Source organism: Pseudochaenichthys georgianus, chromosome 8 (assembly GCF_902827115.2).
Source record: "Pseudochaenichthys georgianus chromosome 8, fPseGeo1.2, whole genome shotgun sequence".
NCBI lineage: Eukaryota > Metazoa > Chordata > Actinopteri > Perciformes > Channichthyidae > Pseudochaenichthys > Pseudochaenichthys georgianus.
The window spans coordinates 21,560,496-21,581,030 of NC_047510.2; the positions used below are offsets into that span (position 1 = coordinate 21,560,496).

Below are 20,535 nucleotides of genomic sequence, written 5' to 3' on the forward strand. Positions count from 1 at the left end.
TTTCTATCTTTCAAAGTTCAACACATTTCTTAAAATATTGAATATACCATATACAGTATGTCTCCTGACTACCAAGTACATACAAAAGATGATTCAATGTATAATCTGACGATAGGTTTGTCTTTATTTTTCAGGTTTTTGCTAGTGTTCAAAGACTAGCTGAGGCATTCATTGCCCTCTACACTGCTGGGAATCCTCTTTTCAGGCACTGGGAAGCACAGATCAACTGCAGTTTGAGCAGTAAGGAACCCAGCATTATGATGGACTTCAACCTGGGCAGTGTGCTCAGTGTTGTCATTGTGGAGGGCAGCATAGTAGAGCAGCTTCCTGAATTTTGCAGGAAAATTGAGAAATGCCTAGATTATTGGATGAACTTTGTGGACAAACAGAGGTCCGAGCATTACTACCTGAACTACTACACAGCCGAACAGATCGTCTACCTCTGCAGCCAGTTGACTCAGCGAAATGTGGCCAAAATTGAGGACCAAGTTCTCATGATGCTCTCATTTGTCAAGCCAAATTGCACAGCTTCAGACTTGAGGCAGGTCTGGCATACACTCCAGTATGAGATCCTCACAAAACCACAAGAGCAAAATGAAGAAATTGAGTTTCAGACTTTTGTTATTGTGCCAACAAGTGAGCTGGGAGACACAGACTTTGCCAATGAGATGGATTCTCTCAGTCTTGTGGTCCAAGCAAATGGTGTGCAAACATTTTATCAGATATGGAATGCTTATATGAAAGACATGAAAACGTATCTTCCACACATTCTTGATATACAAAGTCTTGGAAGACTGTTGGAATTACTAGCCAACAAAAAAGAAGATAGTGAAGAAGATGAGAGTGATGAAGACATTTCTGATGATGACACCAGACATTTAATACTGAGGCAGCTACCCAAAGGCCTGGCCGCCGGAAATCCAAACCTCATTGTTTGCCCGCATGATGAGGTGTTGACATCTTGCATCTCCATTTACATGAGTAGTGAAGCAGAGTCACTTCCCACCTATGATGAAGTCCTTCTGTGCAACTCCTCAACATCGTACGAACAGGTGGAGCTATTCTTCAGACGCTGTCTCAGCCAAGGGTACAGGGGACATAAAATATACACTCTGCTGTACGGAGATCTGCTCACTTATGATGTGAGCTCTAAAGTTGAGAACTTTTTTCAGAGAAGGAAAATGCAGAGCCGAAAAGACTATAGACTTGTCCTCATCTGCAGCTCTGAAAGAGAACATGCCTATCTTCCTTCAGCCTTCAGCCAGTACAGATTGCACATGGTTCCCCAGGAGCCATTGGACGGGATCGAGAGATACCTCCACAAACACTACGTTGTTCCAGCAGATCAATGCAGCGCTGCAGCTGTGTTCAAAGACCGCCTGCGCGTCGGAGTTGTGTCATCCAAAAGGGCTGGTGTTGGTTAGTACATGTGTACAGTACTCAGCTGTTTCAAAATGATGATGGTGAACTTAAGTGAACTCTTATGAGTATTAATACCCATAATAAAAACTTTCTTTTTAAATGCAGGTAAATCTCTCTACATCAAGAGGCTGTATGAAAAACTGAAACACTCCAAAAAGCCATCAAGGATGAAATGCATTCGCCTGATTGAACCAAATGTTGACGAGAATGTCATCCTTCAATCTTTGTTGAACACCCCCAAAGGTGAAGAACTCACGATGTTCCATTTTGACGTCACATCATCGGTAAATATGAATCTTAATGCTTATCTTGGTTTAATATTGCCTAATAAATATTTAGTATCTCGAAAGCTTACATATAAGGTTAATTGGGCTATGTTTTATGTGATTCAAAAGGTGCAGAAAGGTCTCCATGAGTTTCTTTTCAAATTGTTGATCCTGCGCTATTTGATGGACTCTGAGGGAAAGACGTGGAAGTGCAGTGACAAGCAGCTGTATCTCATTGAGATGTTAGAGCCGACTAGAAATGTTTCACGGCAGGTAAAACTTTTAACTTTTTGGGAATTATGCTAATCATTCGTCATCTGATTCTTAAACCGTTGCCGATGCTTTGTGTTTTTTATTTTCTCTTTTTCTGCATAGGCCGAAACTTTGAACAGCACATTCACAGGTGTGTTTCCAAATATTTTCTGCCGACCACCCAAAGAAGTGCTAATGTTGGAGATCAAGAAGCAAGATGATCCTTATTTTGAGACCAATGAAGAACCACTAATGGATAAAGAAGAATACAGGAGTGCAGCCTTTCAGCGGCCATACCAGTATCTCACACGGTTTCATAACCACAATGATCTTGATTTGTTCAAATACCAGGACGTTGAAGGGTCGCAGGTTGAATGCCTTCAGATGCTTCTCATGTTCTGTGGAATGATGGATCCATCCTGGGCAGAGCTGAGAAATTTCGCATGGTTCCTCAATCTTCAGCTGAAAGACTGTGAGTCATCAGTTTTTTGTGACCCTGAGTTAACAGGAGACACTGGATTGACTGGTTTCAAAACCTTTGTGGTGGACTTCATGATTCTGATGGCAAAAGACTTTGCCACTCCATCACTAAGCATCTCTGACCAGAGTCCTGGCAGGCTGCAGATGGACATGACTGGTGTCAAAGATGAAGACTTGGCTCCTTTTCTGATCAGAAAGAGATGGGAAACAGAACCACATCCATACATCTTCTTTAATGATGACCATGTGTCCATGACCTTTATTGGCTTCCATCTTGAGCCCAATGGACCGAACTCTGTTGATGCCATCGATCCCACTTCTGGAAGGGTGATAAAAAAGAATGTCATGACAAAGACATTGTATGAAGGCCTCAAACTACAGAGAGTCCCTTTCAACATGGACTTTGATCTCCTTCCAAGAGGAGAGAAAATAGAGCGACTCTGCAATGTTCTTGGTATCCAGTGGCCCCTTGACCCTGATGAAACCTATGAGCTTACCACTGATAACATACTGAAGATGTTAGCGATCCATATGCGCTTCAGGTGTGGCATCCCTGTCATTATCATGGGAGAGACAGGTTGTGGTAAGACGAGGCTCATTAAATTCCTTTGTGAGTTGCGAAGGAGTGGAGTGGCCACTGAGAACATGAAACTGGTCAAGGTGCATGGGGGCACAACTTCTGAGATGATTTACACCAAGATCAGAGAAGCTCAAGACCTTGCTTCTATCAACAAGGGAGACTATGGATTTGAATCTGTTCTCTTTTTTGATGAAGCCAACACAACCGATGCCATTAGCAGTATTAAGGAGGTCCTCTGTGACAAGACAGTCAAGGGAGAAAGTTTGACATCCGACTGTGGATTGCAGATCATTGCAGCATGCAACCCTTACCGAAAGCACACGGATGAGATGATTCAGAGGTTAGAATCTGCCGGCCTTGGGTACAGAGTTCGGGCTGAAGAGTCAGATGAAAAGCTTGGGTCCATTCCCCTCCGCCAGTTAGTCTACAGAGTTCAAGCATTACCACCAAGCATGATTCCTCTGGTGTGGGACTTTGGACAGTTAAACGATCAAACAGAGAAAATATACATCCAGCAGATTGTGCAAAGAGTGGTTGAAAAAAAGGCCATTCATCAAACTTACATCAAGTGCATCACTGATGTCCTCTCAGCTTCACAGAAGTACATGCGGACAAAAAAGGATGAATGCAGCTTTGTCAGCCTGAGAGATGTCGAACGCTGCATGCAGTCTTTTGTTTGGTTCCACGACAACCACATCAAGTTGTTTGCAGAGCTAAAAGATTTTGAGAGTAAACCGAAAGCTGAGAAGAATGAAAGGCATCACAGACCGCAGGAGGTCAGAGACCCTGTTCTCTGGTCTCTAGTCATGGCCATTGGAGTGTGCTACCATGCCTGCTTAGAGAAAAAGGACAAATACAGACAGAAAATCAGCAGAAGACTACCACCACAATACAGCTCAGAAAAATTAATGCAGGAAATCACACTAATGCAGGATTTGCTTTTGAGCGGTGTTCCAATGGGGGATACCATTGCGAGAAACAGTGCACTGAAAGAGAATGTCTTCATGATGGTCATCTGCATTGAGCTAAAAATCCCTCTCTTCCTAGTTGGGAAACCTGGCAGTTCAAAATCTCTGTCTAAAACTCTTGTGGCTGATGCAATGCAGGGCCAAGCTTCTCATTCAGATCTCTACAAAGGGTTTAAACAAATCCATCTGGTCTCCTTCCAGTGTAGCCCTCATTCAACACCAGAAGGCATCATTAATACATTCAAACAATGCGGACGCTTCCAGGAAGGAAAGAACCTGGCTGAGTACATTTCAGTTGTGGTTCTTGATGAGATTGGGCTGGCTGAGGACTCTCCAAAAATGCCACTGAAAACCCTCCATCCACTGCTAGAAGAGGGATGCATTGATGATGAGCCACTACCACACAAAAAGGTTGGATTCATTGGCATCTCAAACTGGGCTTTAGACCCTGCAAAGATGAACAGAGGCATTTTTGTCTCCCGTGGTGACCCTGATGAGAGGGAACTCATTGAGAGTGCTAAAGGCATATGCAAATCTGATGCAATGGTTTTGGAGAGAGTCAGGGATTTATTCCAGCCCTTTGCAAGAGCCTACTTGAACATCTGCCACAAAAAAGGCAAAGGCTTTTTTGGCCTACGTGACTATTACAGCTTGATTAAGATGATTTTTGCAGTGGCCAAGGCTTCTCAAAGGAATCCCACTCCAGAAGAAACCATAAAGGCAGTGTTGAGAAATTTCAGTGGAAAGGATGATGTTGACGCAGTTTCCGTCTTTACCAAAAGACTGCATTTTCCACAGGACCTGGATAACATCAGTGCCATTGAGTTTGTGAAGGAAAACATTCAGTCGGTTGGACAAGAAGAATGTCGTTACCTGCTGGTACTGACAAAAAACTATGCAGCGCTACAAATCTTGCAGCAAACCTTCTTTTCAGAAAAAGGTCAGCCAGAAATAATCTTTGGATCCAGTTTCCCAAAAGACCAAGAGTACACCCAAATCTGCCGCAACATCAACAGAGTAAAGGTCTGCATGGAGACAGGTCAAACGGTTGTTCTCCTAAACTTGCAAAACCTCTATGAAAGCCTGTACGATGCCCTCAACCAATACTATGTTTGGTTGGGAGGACAGAAATATGTGGATCTTGGACTGGGAACCCACCGTGTGAAATGTCGGGTGCACAGGGACTTCCGGCTGATTGTCATTGAGGAAAGAGAGGTTGTCTACAAACAGTTTCCAATACCTCTCATCAACAGGCTGGAGAAACATTACATGGACATCCACACTGTCCTTAAAACCGAGCAGACAAAGATTGCGGAAGAACTGGAGAGATGGTTGAGACTCTTTGTCTCTCTCAGCAATCAACACGCAACAGTAGCTCAGGCTTACAAGTACCAACCGCCAGACGTCTTTATCGGCTACCACTCAGACACATGTGCTTCAGTGGTACTACAAGTTGCAGAAACGCAGAAGGGCAGTTTGGACATCTCAGATCCTGAGAGGAGAGTACTGGACGAGGCAAAACTCATACTGCTCAGATGTGCCACACCAGACTCAGTTGTGCGGTTGGACTGCACAGGCCTTCCCAAAGTGGAGAGTGAAAATCTGGCCAGAGTTTACTTCGAAGAGCAGAATAACAGCTGCTTAGCCGACTTCATTCTTGCACACACAATGCAGGAAGTCCATTGCCACTCCTTCTTCACAGAGGTAACCTACAATTTGTTATGTTGTTATAGCGGTTTCAAATACATGCTCGCAAGCATTTATAAGGCCTTGATACTTCTCATTTCAAACCACAGGTGACGACATTCTCCAGACTTCTGACAGCTTCTGACCTTGATACACTCGAACAAGTGTTGAATAGTGTTGAGCTTCTGTCACTCCAGCAGTTTGACACGGAGTACTCGTTCTTGAAGAAAATTAGGTTTGTTGATATTTTGAGAAATGTATTAGTTTAGATTTTCTAAAATATGTGGCTCTGTTAAACTGAAATAACCTGAAACGTGTTGGTATTGTCATAGAGTAAACTGCAATAAACACAATTATGCAGAAAGTAAATGTTCTTCTTAATAAGGGTATGGTAAGTTGTAAAAAAAACAATACAACGGAGAAACATTTTGTTAGGCGAGAGGGAAATAAAATACAAATGTAATACAGTTGGCTGGAATTTGGCATACAACATTTTTTTCCGAAAGGAAACTGCTCCAACATGACTGTTAATCAACATCTTGACTAACAGGTTCATAATATATGGACATATGGCTGTTGCCATTTTATCCAAGCTTCAACAACGTGCAACAAAACAATCTATATTGATAACACTATAGGAAAATTAATTTTGTTCTTGGGGTGAACTTTCTTTTTTTTAATGTCCATATATCCTTTGTTACAGTATTTTTAAGAGGTATAATGTATGTTCAGAAAAGCATTGTTATTACCAAGAACATACACTTCTGATCTTTTAGTATGTTATCAGTCTCAACTTCAATTCCCTGTTTTCTTGTAGGAACTTCCTCACAGCTGATAATGGAAGCAGTAACACTGGACCCCCCAACAAGATCCTCCTCATTCAGAGTGATTTTGACGAAGCCTCTCACAGTGCCAATCTCATTGCATCTGCAAAGTAGGTCAAACATTTCCTCTTTGTTGGTTATATGTCCATCTTGGGATTCGCCATATTTAGTTTTGCCGTTTACTTTTAGATATTCATCCATGAATGAAATCAACAAGATGACTCACGAGAGCAACGGAAGCAGGGTGTTTGTCTACTTTATCACCAGACTGCCAAGAATGGAAGGAGGGACTTCCTACATCGGCTTTCATGGAGGTAAAGTTAATAAGAGTTGTGATTTTTTTATTTTGTATCGAATGGTTTGAAGAATAATCCGACACATGTTAATATTTACAGGCCCCTGGAGATCAGTTCACATTGATGACCTCAGACGGTCAAAGGACATTGTTTCAGACATCAAAGCCTTGCAAAACATGACAATCAGTCAAATGTTTGAAACAAAGATGAGCCAGCCTGAAGGTAACGATTCATAATCGATAGCAAATAATAATTTCCTCTATATATAATCTTTGTGGCATTAAGTTACAACCTTTTTTTCTATAGCCATGGAAGTGGATGACATGTATACTGAGAATGAGCATGAGGAAGCAGAGGAAAATGCAGAGGAAAATGCAGAAGGAAATGTGAGTACAGACGGATGCAACATGTGTTGTTGTGGGAAAAACACACACTCAAAGGTCCCATGTCATGCTTTTCCGGTTATTACCCGTCCCCTTGTGTGTTATGAAGGTTTTTATGCATGTAAACAGTCTGCAAAGTCACAAACCCTCAAAGTACACCCTGTAGCAAGTAAAACTCTAACACAGAAAAGACCTGTCTATGCTGCCCCAGAATGCCTCGTTGGAGATTTCTCTTTTTCTTCCTGGGTACAGTGACGTGACCATACCCAAATGGACCAATCCGTGGAGCTCCTCACACACACACACTCAGCGGTGAAACTGTGATGCGCTGGGGTGCGGGTGCTAGTGGAGCTTCGCAGATGGGGGTGCTGCAGCCCCCTCAGCACCCCCCCCTTCCCGCGCCCATTCGCGATGTCTCGTTGTCTCAGGAAATGAACCCAGCTCACACTGTCCGCTCCTCGCAGCAGCGAGCCGCGCAACATCCCGCCAACACGGCACCCAGACCCCACGCAGCATTCTCATCCGTTTGTCATTACTTGTGTCATTTTCTGGTTGCTAACGCCATTGTAACACATAATCACTGATGTTCCACTGTAACGGTGGTGGACTCATCAGAACATAGTGGGCGAGCTGACCAATCAGAGCACAGTGGGCTCACAGGGGGGGGGTGCAGGAGCTCCAACAAGCCGTGTAGGACAAAGAGTGAATACACATACTATACAGTGATGCTGAATGAGAAACCAATGTGAGTTTGGAAAATTGCACAATATAAATCTATTCTAGTAGACCTCAACAATGGAATTATGATCAGTAGAAATGGCCATGACATGGGAGCTTTTTAAAATGTGTTTTTTAATTTGCCATTAATTAAAAAAAATCTACACTTACAGTTTAATCTAGGTTTACATATACGAAAGCAAATTCCCCGTATGTGTAAACCTACTTGGTAATAACCTACTTGGTAATAAAACCGATTCTTAATGTTGGATAGATGTGCTTTCAGTCAGTTGTCTGACAAAGATTATATGTCATGTTATTTTGGGTTGCTTGTGCTACCAGCTTTTAACCACTGTTTCCTGCTGCAGGGCTGGGAAAACGCTGTGGACACGACAGCGCTGGTGCGGAGCTGCGTGCAGAGTGCAGTCGGCATGCTCAGGGACCAGGTGGAAGGTGGCCGCAGTACTCGGAGAGTTGAGATCCTGCTGACACTCCTCAGTGACAACGACGAAGTAAAAGGTACTAACAACACTTTTCTTTCGCTGGTGTTGTTATTTTTACAGCAGTTGCAGTGTTCATGATCTTATCTTTCTATTCTCAGGGGAATTTCTGCAAACTGTAAAGAAGCATCTTCACTCATTGCTGGCGACTCATGATGGTTTATCCATCAAAAGCAACTGGGTTATTAAGGAGGCCTCAAACATTGACGCATTGCAAGAGGGAGGCACTTTCAGGTTAGTGCCACAGAATACACATGTTCTGTTTGCCTAAACAATCATATTTTTGTATGAACTGCACTGTTAACATTTTGTCTGTTGTGACAGGCACACCTTATGGAAGCGCGTTCAGGCTGTGATCATTCCCCTCTTGGCTCAACTGGTTTCAGTCATTGACCGTGATCAAAACATGAACATCCTACTCGATGAAAAGTGTGGTGGATTTGTCAAGAGACTTTGGTTAGATATCTTTGGCAATGATAAGCTGCTGGAAATCCCACACCTAACACTGGACCCCAAGTGAGTTATGGTTATGATGAATAAAGGTCATAGGATTTAACAAACTGTTAACATATTTAAACTTGTTGTTGTTTTTCTCTTTTGACAGCTCTGAGACAAAAACAATCCTGGTGCAGAACTACATTGCCCAAGACAGGAACATGAGCTGCAGCATGCCCTTCAGCTGGAGGATCAAGGACTACCTGGAGGAACTCTGGGTTCATGCCCTTCAACGTGAAGGTAATGGCCTGTTATCAGGTACTCTACATTAGTGCTATGTTATCACCATGATGTTGATGTTGTGTAAACAAATGTGTATGTCTGTTAGGCCAAACCCAACAAGATTTCGATGAGTTCTTTTGGAAGACACCACTGGGGCGATACATTGAGAAAGCAGACCGAGAGATGCAGACAGAGTTTTTCCAACGCTACCTTCAGGATTTCATCTCCATGACAATGAACGTGACATGTCAGGAAGATTTGGAGGTTGTTTTGACTTGCAGCCATTGTTCATCTAGATCCGTGTGGTGTTGGTGCATGTTAATACTCATGCACGTCGTGCTCTTTTGCAGCTCCTGTGTGGTGCCCTGAACTGTTGCGTCAATGAGCTGCGTTTGCAGCTCAATAGTACGGATACAGTGACATCTCTTCCATGGGTCCATGCTGCTTATCATAAGTTCAAGAACCGTCTTCAGAACTTCTCCAGAATGATTTGCATTGAGCCCCAGGTGACCCAGCATCTGTTGAAGAATCATCATACCAGAGACGGGGTTGAACTGGTGAGCCTCAAAAGACCGTTTTCTTCAAGGTTTTTGAAATTGCCAAGCATGCGACTTATGAATGTTTGGTATTTTAGTATTATTAACGTTGTCTGTTTAGTGGCCTGTGATGTGTAGTAATACATTTCCCTCTGTCTTCAAGGTACTTGATGTGTATGCTGCTTTCGCATGTGTGGAGTACCTGGAGCCTAGATCCCTAGACACAGATGCCCAAAGACAAGACTGGCTCAGACAGGTCAAAAAACTCCATGTTCCCATTGAGTTGATCTGCTCTGAGGACAGTGTGAGAAGCTATGGAGACAGGTGCAAGGCTATCGTCCACAGAGTACAGTAAGTCAAGCTTAATACAATTGTATATCCAACATTTACCAGTAGAAAGTGCTTCAGCTACATTAAGATTGCTCGTTTCTATTTCTTTATTCTTAGAGCTGGATGGAATCGGATATTCTCTCTCTCTCTGTTTGTGGAACATATGTTGCTGGGCATTGAGCTGGTAGAGCAGAAGCTGACACCTCTGCTTTTGAAGCATACAAAAGGGCTTTGCCAGGTTGATACGTGTTCTTTTATATTTTTAAGAATTTTAATAACACCAATTAATTAAATTGCCATCAACCACAGTAATTCCTCTGTTTATAGACAAAGTATTATGTTTCCTTTCTCGTAGATTCTGGAAAAAAATGCAGACCTCAAAACTCAGGAGTCCTTTGAGGCAGTAATCACTTTGCTCAAGAACTGCAAAGATGGAGCCATTGAATGCATCTTCAGGTAAAAACTCAGATTTCACTGTCTGCATTTCATCGGAATCACCCCTACTGTTCTTCGCCTCCACCTGATGTCTTCACCTCATTTTTTTTGTTTCAGGTTTGGTCTTACGCTGTGCCCAGTGTGTATGGGAGACGCCCAAGATCCGGTCTGCCTGCCATGTGAACACATCTACTGTTTAGCCTGTATCAGACAGTGGTTGGTTCCCGGTCAGATGTACTGTCCCCTCTGCATGCAGCCAGTTAACGACGACTTCCCCATGGTTCCTTCAGATGCCATAAGGTTGGTTACTCCTTTGATGAACTGTACTGTTATTAGAAGCTTCATGCGTTGTGAATCTGGCATGTAGTGAATTTGACCTCAAAACTGTTAAACTATTGCGTCTCTTATTTTCTGCAGGATTCTTATCAAACAACATGCTCAGTTCAGGAAGCAGTGCAACGCTTTCTTCATTGACCTGGTGTCCACCGTGTGCTTCAAAGACAACTCTCCCCCCTGTTCAGCTGTCATTCGTCATTTGCTGTCCTTTCTCATGGTGGAGGCCAACCATGTTACAACTCTCGGAGGTAAGACACTTGTTGTTTTTGTTTATTTTAAAGATATTTTTTGGGCCAGAGAGTGCCTTTATTTGAGATATAGAGTGAAATGGGGAAATAGCTCGGGACTTGAACCATCTTGATTGGCAGCGGTCTCCTAATATGGGCCACTAGCTCTAACCACTAAGCTATCAGGCGGCCCAGGCAGGACCCTCGTGTCCACAACCATGTCTTTGCCTATACATGCTTCATCAGCTCTGACTATACTTTTTTCTCTCCAGTCAATCGGCAAATTCTGACAAAGGTGCTCTCTCCGTTTGATGACTCTGTGGATAAAAATCCAGTGGTTCGGTCAGTGGTGCTCAAACTTCTGATGAAGTACAGGTGAGGTGATGTTGTGGCACATTGCATAAAGCCTACTTAATGTATGTACAATTCTAAGATTGTTTGTGTTGTTTATCATTTTTGTCCTTTTTCTGAAGCTTCGATGAAGTTAAAGGTTACCTGCAGCAGCATCTGGTGGCAGTTGAGCAGAGCATCATCTTGGAGGAGTCAGACAAAAATGAACTCTACTCGTTGTACTTGAACTGCCTGGAGGTACTCAATAATTCTTGGTCTGCTGTATATTTCAAATAAAGCCTGTCAGCATCAGTCAATTAAATGCAAATGTGCTTATCGCACATGTGAATAGTAGTGTCTCTTTTCATTTCTTTAGGATTCCATGTTTGAAAGGTTGCAGTTCAGGTCCATTGCAGACCAACAGCGGTGTCTGAAGGATGAAAGTGCCTTCCTGACTGACTACCTGCAATCACATGACCAGTCTGCTGAAAAAGCCACTGTGGAGTATCTGCAGCAAATGGCCAGAGTGCGTATGGACCTGGATATGGCGGCAACCCTCATTATGGAAAAACTCAGAAACCCTGGTGCGTAATTTAAATGACATATTGTATTCGTTACACACATACTGCACAATTTGTGATTTGTGTGTGTTTTAGAATGCGTGCAGTTTAACAAAATGTAATTCTTGTTTTTGTCAAAGCAGAGGCTAAGGATAATGGTCAAAGTGGAACCGCAGCCTTCCTGGCCAGTGTGGTAAGCTTGTGTAGGCGCAGTGGAAACGACTGGTATCGAGTCTACTTGATCCGTAAGATCTGCAGTCAACATGGAGTGGAGTTTGTCCTGAAACAACTCAAAGTGGACGACATGCGCTGGCTCTTCCCCGTGGAAGTGCTGCAAAAGGTTCAACATTGTGATTTTTAAGTGTTAGTACCCAGATAAAAGCAATGTTGTATTCCAAAGCTGAAACTAAATAGTGTGGATTTATTTATGTTACACCCAGAGTGAAGAAGCCATCCCAATAGACCAGTTTCTTGTGTGTGGGGACGACTACAAGATCATCAGGGATGCTGTTGCAAAGGGAATAATGGACTGCAAAGTGGACGGACTGGACAAGATCTGTGAGGTAACGTTACTTACTTGTTGGTAACTGAGCATTTGGTAAGGACTCTGCTTTTAATTGTGAGTTTACATGGATATCTTGTTGCTCTTTTTCTTTATAGGGGTGCAGATGCTCACCACAGGGTAAAACAGTTAATCTTCTGTTGGCGTTGTACAGAGAAGTCACCACTCTCTACAGAGAAGCCAATGCTAGCTTCCACCCCAAGCCCAAGGTAGATCTTCACACCCCCTGATATAACTATTTGTTTATGTAATTTGGGAACGGTTACCCACGCTTTTCTTAACTGGACTCTTTTCTGTCTTTGTCAGTAAACTATACATCTATATATATTAATGAATCTATTTTACCTGCAGCAATTGGAAGCCCTAATGGCCTACATCCAGAACTCCAAAGTCCTTGCCAGCCCACAGGTAAAGGTCTTTGCCAAAGCTCTAGTGACCAACCAGGTGGGGCCGTTGGTTGTTTGTCCCGGGGCTTCTGGTGCAAAGTGTGTGCTGGCGGACTTAACCATTCACCTGGCAGCTGTCTTGCTCATCAGTAACCAGGGGATCTTGGCCCCCCTGCAGCAGCTGGCCATGGCGCCTGCCAACATGCAGGTATGCATATTGTCAACAGCTTCCAGTATTGGCTTTGTCTTCTTGGAAGCCCACCTCATATTTGTATGTTTTGTTACAGGCAGCCTTCTTGCCAACTATGCCTGAGGACATGTTAGCAGTGGCTCAACAAGCTATGGGGCCGTTGCAGTGGTACCGTAAGTCACAGACAAAATGACACTCACATTTTAAATATCATTGAAAATACTATACAAGTAATTTTGTATTTACTCTTACCATAGATTGCCCAAATGGTCACCCATGCACCATTGGAGAGGTATGTTATGTTCTGTCTGAATCATAAAAATGTTGCAATCTAGTTGAGTCTCTTTTTTGGAGTATGCTTTTCATACATTGAAAAATACGTTGTTGCGTCTTCTTTCTTTTTTTTTCTCCAGTGCGGCCAGCCCATGCAAACAAGTGAATGTCCGGACTGTGGTGTTAAAATAGGAGGCGACAACCACATTCCTGTGGCGGGATTTCATGTTGTTCAGTTGCAGTGAGTGTTCTGTGATATAATTCGAGCCAAAAATCTAATATAAACAGTCACTTAGTGTATGTTTTGTTTTAATTTCAATTTATTTTTGTTATCTTCCTCTCACAGAGGTGACCGCACTCAGACAGGTCACATCCTCGGTGACCACAGACGCAGGGACAATCCAGACATGTTGGACACCAAGAGCATGTCCCCGGTTCCCTTCACCATGGCCCGCATGCTCAATCACATGGCCATGCTACTGGGTGCCCACAGCTGCCCACAGGTACTGGAAAGTTATCATGCACACCCTCTCTTCCGGCAAATTATTCTTGATTGTTTGGAGAATCTCCAGAAAACATGCTCACAAACCATACAAACCCCATCATGTATGTGTTATAGAACTGTGCTTTTAGCAGTTAAGGGAATGGGGTCTGGTCAGTCATCCACTGTATTTGTGTTTCTAGTCTATTTCGGCCATCATCAAGCCACCAGTCCATGACCCAGGTGCATTTATACTTGCTCACCTGCAAAAGGACTTGAAACATCTCATCAGATCTCTGGGTAAAGGGACAGATGACACAGTCAGCACTGTTCACCTGCTCATCAGCAGCCTCGTGGAACCACAACAACAACAACAATCATGTAAGGAACAACAAACCTGTAAAACAGTCACACGCTTTGAGAGTGTTTTGAGATACATAATGATACCAACATCTCTATCAATATCCGAATATCAGTCTGCCACTTTAGAGCAGCTTTCTCACCGTTTTCATTTCTATTCTAACGGTAGTTAGTTTATTGCTCTTAAACCTTGCTCTTATCTTGTTATATTGTTCATTTGCAAGCTGCAGGACAGTGACAGAAAATAGGAAAAAGAGAGGTGTCGCATTAAAATAAAGTACTTTTAAATCACTCCAAAGAAATATGACGTGTAAGTCCAGATTGGTATTTGCAGTTCTAATTCTAGCTTTTTGATGCGATGTCAGTGTATCTTAGTATAGACACTTTTATTACCTGTCCTACTAAGTTAAATGTTGGACTTTTTTTAAAAAGGACACAATCGATTTACTGGATTACCTTCTACTATTTAACACAGCAGGTCTTTCCTTTCAGGGCCTGTTCCTTTTGACAATCTGCTCTCCACCAAAGACGCTAGAAATGGATGGGAGATGGAAGTGAGCAACACCATCATCACACCTCAGCTGAAGGTATAGAAATAATGTATTTCTTCTACACAAATAATACGCATTATTACATTCCAGGATTTTATTTTTAAAATTCCATGTCATGCTCTCCTCCACAGCACTTGGATAGACGGCTTAAGGAAGTGAACAAATTCCTCCAGGCTGATTCTCGCGTCTCGGCCAATCCAATCATGAAGCTAATGTTTGGAAATCCCAGCCTCTTCTTGACCTCACTTCCCCAGAACTCTCTGATCCACGGCTCTGCGGTGTGGAGCTGCCGGGAGAAAGTGTCTCTGCTGAGCCTCACTCACATTGTGGAGCAGAATGATGGCAAAGACATGCTGCCGGTGCTCTGGAGATTTCTGCATAGGGTAAGGAAACAATGACAGGATTTCAAAAAGCTTTGTCAGGAACTGGACAAAAAAAATGTATGCAATGTATCTAAGAGACTGGGTGTTATGGCAACCACAATAATTAAATACTGCTTGCATTACATTAAAGAGCACACTTTTGCCCCTATTTGTGCAGTACACACACTAAAAGACACAATGTGCAGAATTACAAATAATGTTTTACTATTATATATCTATATAATTGTATTTTTGTTGAAAGACCTCTGACTTCATTGTTAATGGTTCCAGAATGACCAGAAATGAAACATCGTTTTGTATGCCACAATATCTGTGTTGATAAATAAAAATATGAATGTAAGGATACTGATGGGGCAAGACCGGCTTAAACACAACACATTTTCCTAATTTGTGGCTTCTTTAATATTCACATACTTAACCAGATCTTAAACATAATATTACAAGCGATTATCTGAACACATCCATTCTTTTTTTTGTTTAGGAAGCAGAGCTCAGACTAGTGAAGCACCTTCCTGATATCCTCACGCTCCAGAGAGATCTGGTCAAGAAGTTTCAAAACATCACTGAGCTGACTTGTGGCACCATTACGGAGTTCCTCCACAGTCAGAAAGCAGGTACTGAAACTAGCTGCCAATGCCAGTGATTCTCAACTTTGTCAAGTATGACTCACTTGCTAAGAGTTGCACATCGTTCCTACTTACCTCTTTCTCGGAAATGGCATAGCAAAGGAGCTGGCGGCGTACCGTTCAAAAACCTGCCTGTCAAGGAATGAGTTGTTTTAACCAGGAAAGAGACAAAGAGCTGTTAGACGCATGAGAGGTTTTAATATGCTATAGTCAATCCTCTGTACTGCGGGTCATGTCTCGAATTAATCAGAAACACGTTTAATGCCAAGTAGGTTTACACAAAAGAGACATTTGCTTTGGTTTCCAATAAACACAGAAATAAAGTTGGAAAATAAAAGCAATTATAGTAAAAACTTACAAAAAATATTATAAATGAACAAGAACATACAAGATACAAGCAGTATTTCAGATTTCTGATGGAAGTTGAAGAGCTGTGCAGTTAGCAGAGTAGCATTGTGGAGAACATGTAAAATAGCCAGAGGACACAAAGATATGTTTACACTTGGTATTACAATTATGTTTTTTTTTTCATGTATGCAGTTTCGCTGAAAGCCTGGTATGATAAATACATCAACATCTTCCTAACAACCTGGAATCAGCTCAGAGTGTCTTTGGCCACTAATGGTAAATACAAACAGTTTTATACACTGACACTGATGTCCAACATGATGATCCTACCTAAATTGAAATGTTGTCGCTCAGGTGAAATCAAGATCCCAGCAGAGTTCTGCCAGAATGACCTGGACCACAACAGTGACTTAAAGGTGCTGTTACCACGACGACAAGGCCCAGGCCTGTGCTCCACAGCTCTTGTCAGCTACCTCATCACCCTGCATAATGACCTGGTGTACTGTGTGGATAAGCACACTGGAGAGGAGACCAGGTGGGGGCGCTCATGCCACATTTTTCGGTTTAACTTCTGCCTCAAACATATACACTACATTAAAGTGTTGGCTTCACTGAGAGACCAATACAAGGATTGAAACATGACTACAAAACATGTTTGCAGATATAGTCACATAATACTTTAAGCACAAGCTGCACAGATACTGTCTGACTGGCCTTTTTTCCCCCTCTACCCAGCTACAAAGTGAGTCCTGCCGATCTGACTGAACTGCACGTAATTCGGTACGAGCTGGACAGAGACCTGATGCCCCTGGTTCTGTCCAACACACAGTACAGCATAGAGAAAGGCCAGGAGACTCTTCATGAGTACGACTTGCCCAAGATCCAGCAACAGATAATCTCCCGCTACCTATTGGGCAAACCTCTAATCACTCTCAATGTGAGTAGTAAAGGAAAGCACTAGAAAATCACAGAATTTTGTTGGGAAATGTGTTAATACAACAATCCTTGTGCCCTTTTCCCACAGGGCATTCCAACACTGGTGACCAGACATGACCGCAACTACGAGGTCATCCTGAAGGATGTAAAAGCAAAAGTCCAGCAAGTAAGTACTACAACTATCATTCATTTTCCACATATGGTATATAAAACCTGTTGGCTCAGGATATGCTTCATCATATTTTCTGATTACTGTCATCTGATCAAAAATACGTTTCTGTTTCTGCTTTGAAAAAGATTCCAGGCTATACATTATGTCTGCATCCAATTTTCCCCTCGGGTTACCTGCACCCTACTTGTCATCAGAATTAGAATCAGAATTCCTTTATCATCCCACAGAGGGGACATTTACAATGATACAGCAAAGAGACAAACAAAAATAGAACACTATAATATAAAAGTCATGCACACAATATTTGGAATAAAAATGCTTGCATCTTACAGTACACATTAAAGCCCACACTTAAGCACTACTGTTGTAAATAATGTCCTCATGAGTTGATACGACCTGTGACTGTATGCCAACAGGAGCCTCTTCAGACTCTCACCCTGTCTGCCATGGCTGGGGAGCTGCACTCCTACAGTGAAGTGTGTGAGGCCTTGTCCACACTGGAAGTGGCCCTCGGTTTCCTCGCCACGACTGGGGGAGAGCCTCTCATGCAGCTGTCCTGCTACTTGGAGGAGGTGCTGCAGATGGGGAACCAGATGGCTCCACATATCTTCAAGGTCAGCCTATCTGGGACACTGATAATTTTATCCTGTTGCATGTTCTCCCGCTACAACAGATATTTCTTTAACAATGTACATAACCCTTAGAATTTGCCAAATCTGCCCCAAAGAGCTACTTTTCTTGTTTTTTTGGTGGATGAAAATGAACTGATTTATGAGATCTTACTTAATGGTCTCCCTGTTTTGCTTACAGGCCATGAGCATGTGCTGTCTTAAGCATTGTGTGGCTCTGTGGCAGCTGCTCGCCTCGCTCAAATCAGAAAATATGCTACGGCTCAAGAGGGTAAGACATCAGTATACAAACACACAGGTGGAAATGGTTTCATTATTCATTAAAAAAAAACTTAAAATCATAAATGCTTTCTCTTTCTTCTTCAGGATCCATTTGTGGAAGTCTCAGTGAAGTACAAACAGGCCCTGAGCGAGGAGGAGCACAGGCTGCTCATCGACTTCTTCTCTAAGAGCAGCGCTGACAGTTTCCTGCTGGAGATGCACGAGTTCCTGGTGCTTGTTCTTAAAAAGTCCAATGCACCTGAAACCTACAGGCCTGTCTGGAGGTAAAAACTAAAGGTTTTTGTGAAATGATGTATTATTTGCAGATGTCTATCTTTTCTTAAAAGTATGTCTTAAATAGAGGCCGGTTCATTCAGGATGAAAGATAGAGATTAGAGGGGAAACCCATCAGCTAAAACAAAGTGGATGGTTTCATACTCCCCCTTTGAGACACCTTGACTGAATTGAACATGTTGCACACACTAACAAACATGAAGTTCACTTTGGTTAGACTTGGTTCTATATATTACAACTTTTTACATTTTAGCATTGCAATATTTTCCAATGGAACCATAAAGTTGATATATTATGATGACTAAGTATAAACTGCACAATTGTGTAACATAGCTATTCACTTAATGTTATATGGATCACAAACTTTCAAAATGTACCTTAAGTCTTAAATCAAGTGTGAAAAAACATATTATTTATTTCATTTAGGGAAAAAAATGAATGAAAACAAATTGTATAGACTGGAACATTTATATTTAGGTGTGTGTACGTTAGTGTGACGTCAGTTCACATGTATAATTGATATGTTTGTCTTTTAAAAGCCTGAAAGACACACTGGTGTCTTACATGGAGCGCAAAGACCTGGACACCCCCCCTGATGTGGAGGAGCTATTCCCGGGGGAGATCTGTCTGTCCCAGTATGTTGAAGCCTGGAAGTTCATCGTGGCCTTCAAGCAGGAGCGCGGCCAGCGACAATGAGAATGATGAAAGGGATGTTTTTTTGTATGCCTTCATTGTGTGATACTATCAAATCCCTAAACTTGAAGTTTACAATCATGATGATTCCACAGAATTGAAGTCAGTGTTTTATTTTACACAAATATATGCAGAGCTGATGTGCCTTTTTTAGAGCACTGCTGTTAAGATTCATAATGACTCAAAATATAAATATCATAAAGATTAAAAAGTGTGCAGTTCACATTTACAGCTCAGCTGTATGAAGATGTGATCTTTGCAGATGTATTTATTGTCTTCTATTTTTCTAACCGCCAACATGTTGACAGTTTCCATACAGTTTAAAGTCTTCTTTCTTGCACTTTAGTTGTGAACATGTCTGTCCCTAAGAGGCAGAGAACAATCTAAATTCTACTCAGGAACATGTGGAATACCTCTGGGCTCTGAAAATCACTTTGACTTGAGTAACTGTACTGAAAGTTCAGTATAATATATCTTTTCACTTTGCTTAAACAAATTGTTTTGTAATTTCCATCCTTTTTTTATCACTGTTCATTCATGTTATTTTGATGTTCCTAGAAGTTGTATTTTGCCTTTCTTTCACTTTTTTAATTTCATTTAAAGCAAGAGGTTCTTTAAGGTTAATAACCTTTTCTTCACATAACTCTTTTTATGTTATGTTCAGCATATTTACAGAATACAATATACTCTTATTGTCTTACATTCCTATTTTATTATTCCTGGTATTTGCATGGTAAAAGATACTGCTTATAATAAATGATTCCACCTTCTGCATGCTTGTTTTGTGTGTTTTGAGATGATACAATCACATGATATACATGTTTTAAATGTGCATTTTACTCACATTATGCTGGTTGCCTAGTACAGTATTACTTTGCCAATACGTTATGGCAGCATTTTGATGGATTGTAAATGTTTCCATCTGCCATTGTTGACAGAATTATTTCCTAACTCGACTATAAATTGGTCTTACATCCTGTAGTCATGGTGGAGTGTTAAAGTAGAATACTTTGCTCAGCAGGGGTTTAGCAACAAGAACACTGATGAAATGTGGATATCGTGCTTAGATTTACCTCCTGTGAGACTAACATCATTTATGGGAATAAGCAGATTCAATTGTTTTTGTGTGTCATGTTGCCATCCGCTTAAAGGGCACAACAAATAACAAAAAAAACGTAACATATTTTCTCAGTTATCTCAGTATCTGCCCATAGAGAACGTTTCTGTTTTACTTTACATGGTTTTGAGATATCCATGATCTGCGGTTCTGTTAATGGCCCCTATATAATTCCATGTGTATGTCTACAGTTGTACAGAGAATGTTTTACAGAACATTCTCAACAGCATTACTAGCCTACTGTAGCTCACAAGTAAATGACTCTTTATTTACATGTTACATCACTACCAAAAGCCAACAGAGTGTTTCCATGATGGAGTGCTCAGGAAATGGCTGCATGCCTAAGGTTACGTGACTTTCTGACCCTCTGTTGGTGGCAGCTCAATGTGTTTCTGATCAGGCTGATGGAAATGATAAGGGCAAGCCTG

At 41.9% G+C, this 20,535-nt stretch overlaps 1 protein-coding gene across 3 annotated transcripts in view; it reads left to right on the forward strand.

The window, feature by feature from the left end:
• rnf213a (ring finger protein 213a) overlaps nt 1–19,762 on the forward strand; it is a 31,032-nt gene extending 11,270 nt beyond the window's left edge. For 2 of the 3 annotated variants that reach the window (XM_034088799.1, XM_034088800.1), the window contains exons 25-67: nt 135–1,419; nt 1,528–1,706; nt 1,818–1,961; nt 2,064–5,672; nt 5,765–5,889; nt 6,472–6,588; nt 6,668–6,792; nt 6,874–6,996; nt 7,081–7,160; nt 8,243–8,393; nt 8,476–8,608; nt 8,699–8,890; nt 8,979–9,109; nt 9,198–9,355; nt 9,442–9,648; nt 9,791–9,978; nt 10,075–10,195; nt 10,313–10,413; nt 10,510–10,692; nt 10,810–10,976; nt 11,228–11,330; nt 11,429–11,543; nt 11,662–11,869; nt 11,986–12,185; nt 12,286–12,408; nt 12,506–12,616; nt 12,759–13,001; nt 13,081–13,156; nt 13,241–13,275; nt 13,397–13,497; nt 13,603–13,759; nt 13,941–14,118; nt 14,590–14,684; nt 14,780–15,031; nt 15,513–15,645; nt 16,198–16,281; nt 16,360–16,540; nt 16,741–16,942; nt 17,030–17,107; nt 17,530–17,727; nt 17,924–18,013; nt 18,109–18,287; nt 18,837–19,762. In XM_034088799.1, the coding sequence (XP_033944690.1) occupies nt 135–1,419; nt 1,528–1,706; nt 1,818–1,961; nt 2,064–5,672; nt 5,765–5,889; nt 6,472–6,588; nt 6,668–6,792; nt 6,874–6,996; nt 7,081–7,160; nt 8,243–8,393; nt 8,476–8,608; nt 8,699–8,890; nt 8,979–9,109; nt 9,198–9,355; nt 9,442–9,648; nt 9,791–9,978; nt 10,075–10,195; nt 10,313–10,413; nt 10,510–10,692; nt 10,810–10,976; nt 11,228–11,330; nt 11,429–11,543; nt 11,662–11,869; nt 11,986–12,185; nt 12,286–12,408; nt 12,506–12,616; nt 12,759–13,001; nt 13,081–13,156; nt 13,241–13,275; nt 13,397–13,497; nt 13,603–13,759; nt 13,941–14,118; nt 14,590–14,684; nt 14,780–15,031; nt 15,513–15,645; nt 16,198–16,281; nt 16,360–16,540; nt 16,741–16,942; nt 17,030–17,107; nt 17,530–17,727; nt 17,924–18,013; nt 18,109–18,287; nt 18,837–18,993 (10,818 nt within the window). In that variant the 3' untranslated portion in view covers nt 18,994–19,762. The remainder of the gene's footprint in view (nt 1–134; nt 1,420–1,527; nt 1,707–1,817; nt 1,962–2,063; nt 5,673–5,764; nt 5,890–6,471; nt 6,589–6,667; nt 6,793–6,873; nt 6,997–7,080; nt 7,161–8,242; nt 8,394–8,475; nt 8,609–8,698; nt 8,891–8,978; nt 9,110–9,197; nt 9,356–9,441; nt 9,649–9,790; nt 9,979–10,074; nt 10,196–10,312; nt 10,414–10,509; nt 10,693–10,809; nt 10,977–11,227; nt 11,331–11,428; nt 11,544–11,661; nt 11,870–11,985; nt 12,186–12,285; nt 12,409–12,505; nt 12,617–12,758; nt 13,002–13,080; nt 13,157–13,240; nt 13,276–13,396; nt 13,498–13,602; nt 13,760–13,940; nt 14,119–14,589; nt 14,685–14,779; nt 15,032–15,512; nt 15,646–16,197; nt 16,282–16,359; nt 16,541–16,740; nt 16,943–17,029; nt 17,108–17,529; nt 17,728–17,923; nt 18,014–18,108; nt 18,288–18,836) is intronic. The other variant, XM_034088801.1, reaches the window with a different exon arrangement.
• The last annotated feature ends 773 nt before the right edge of the window (nt 19,763–20,535 follow it).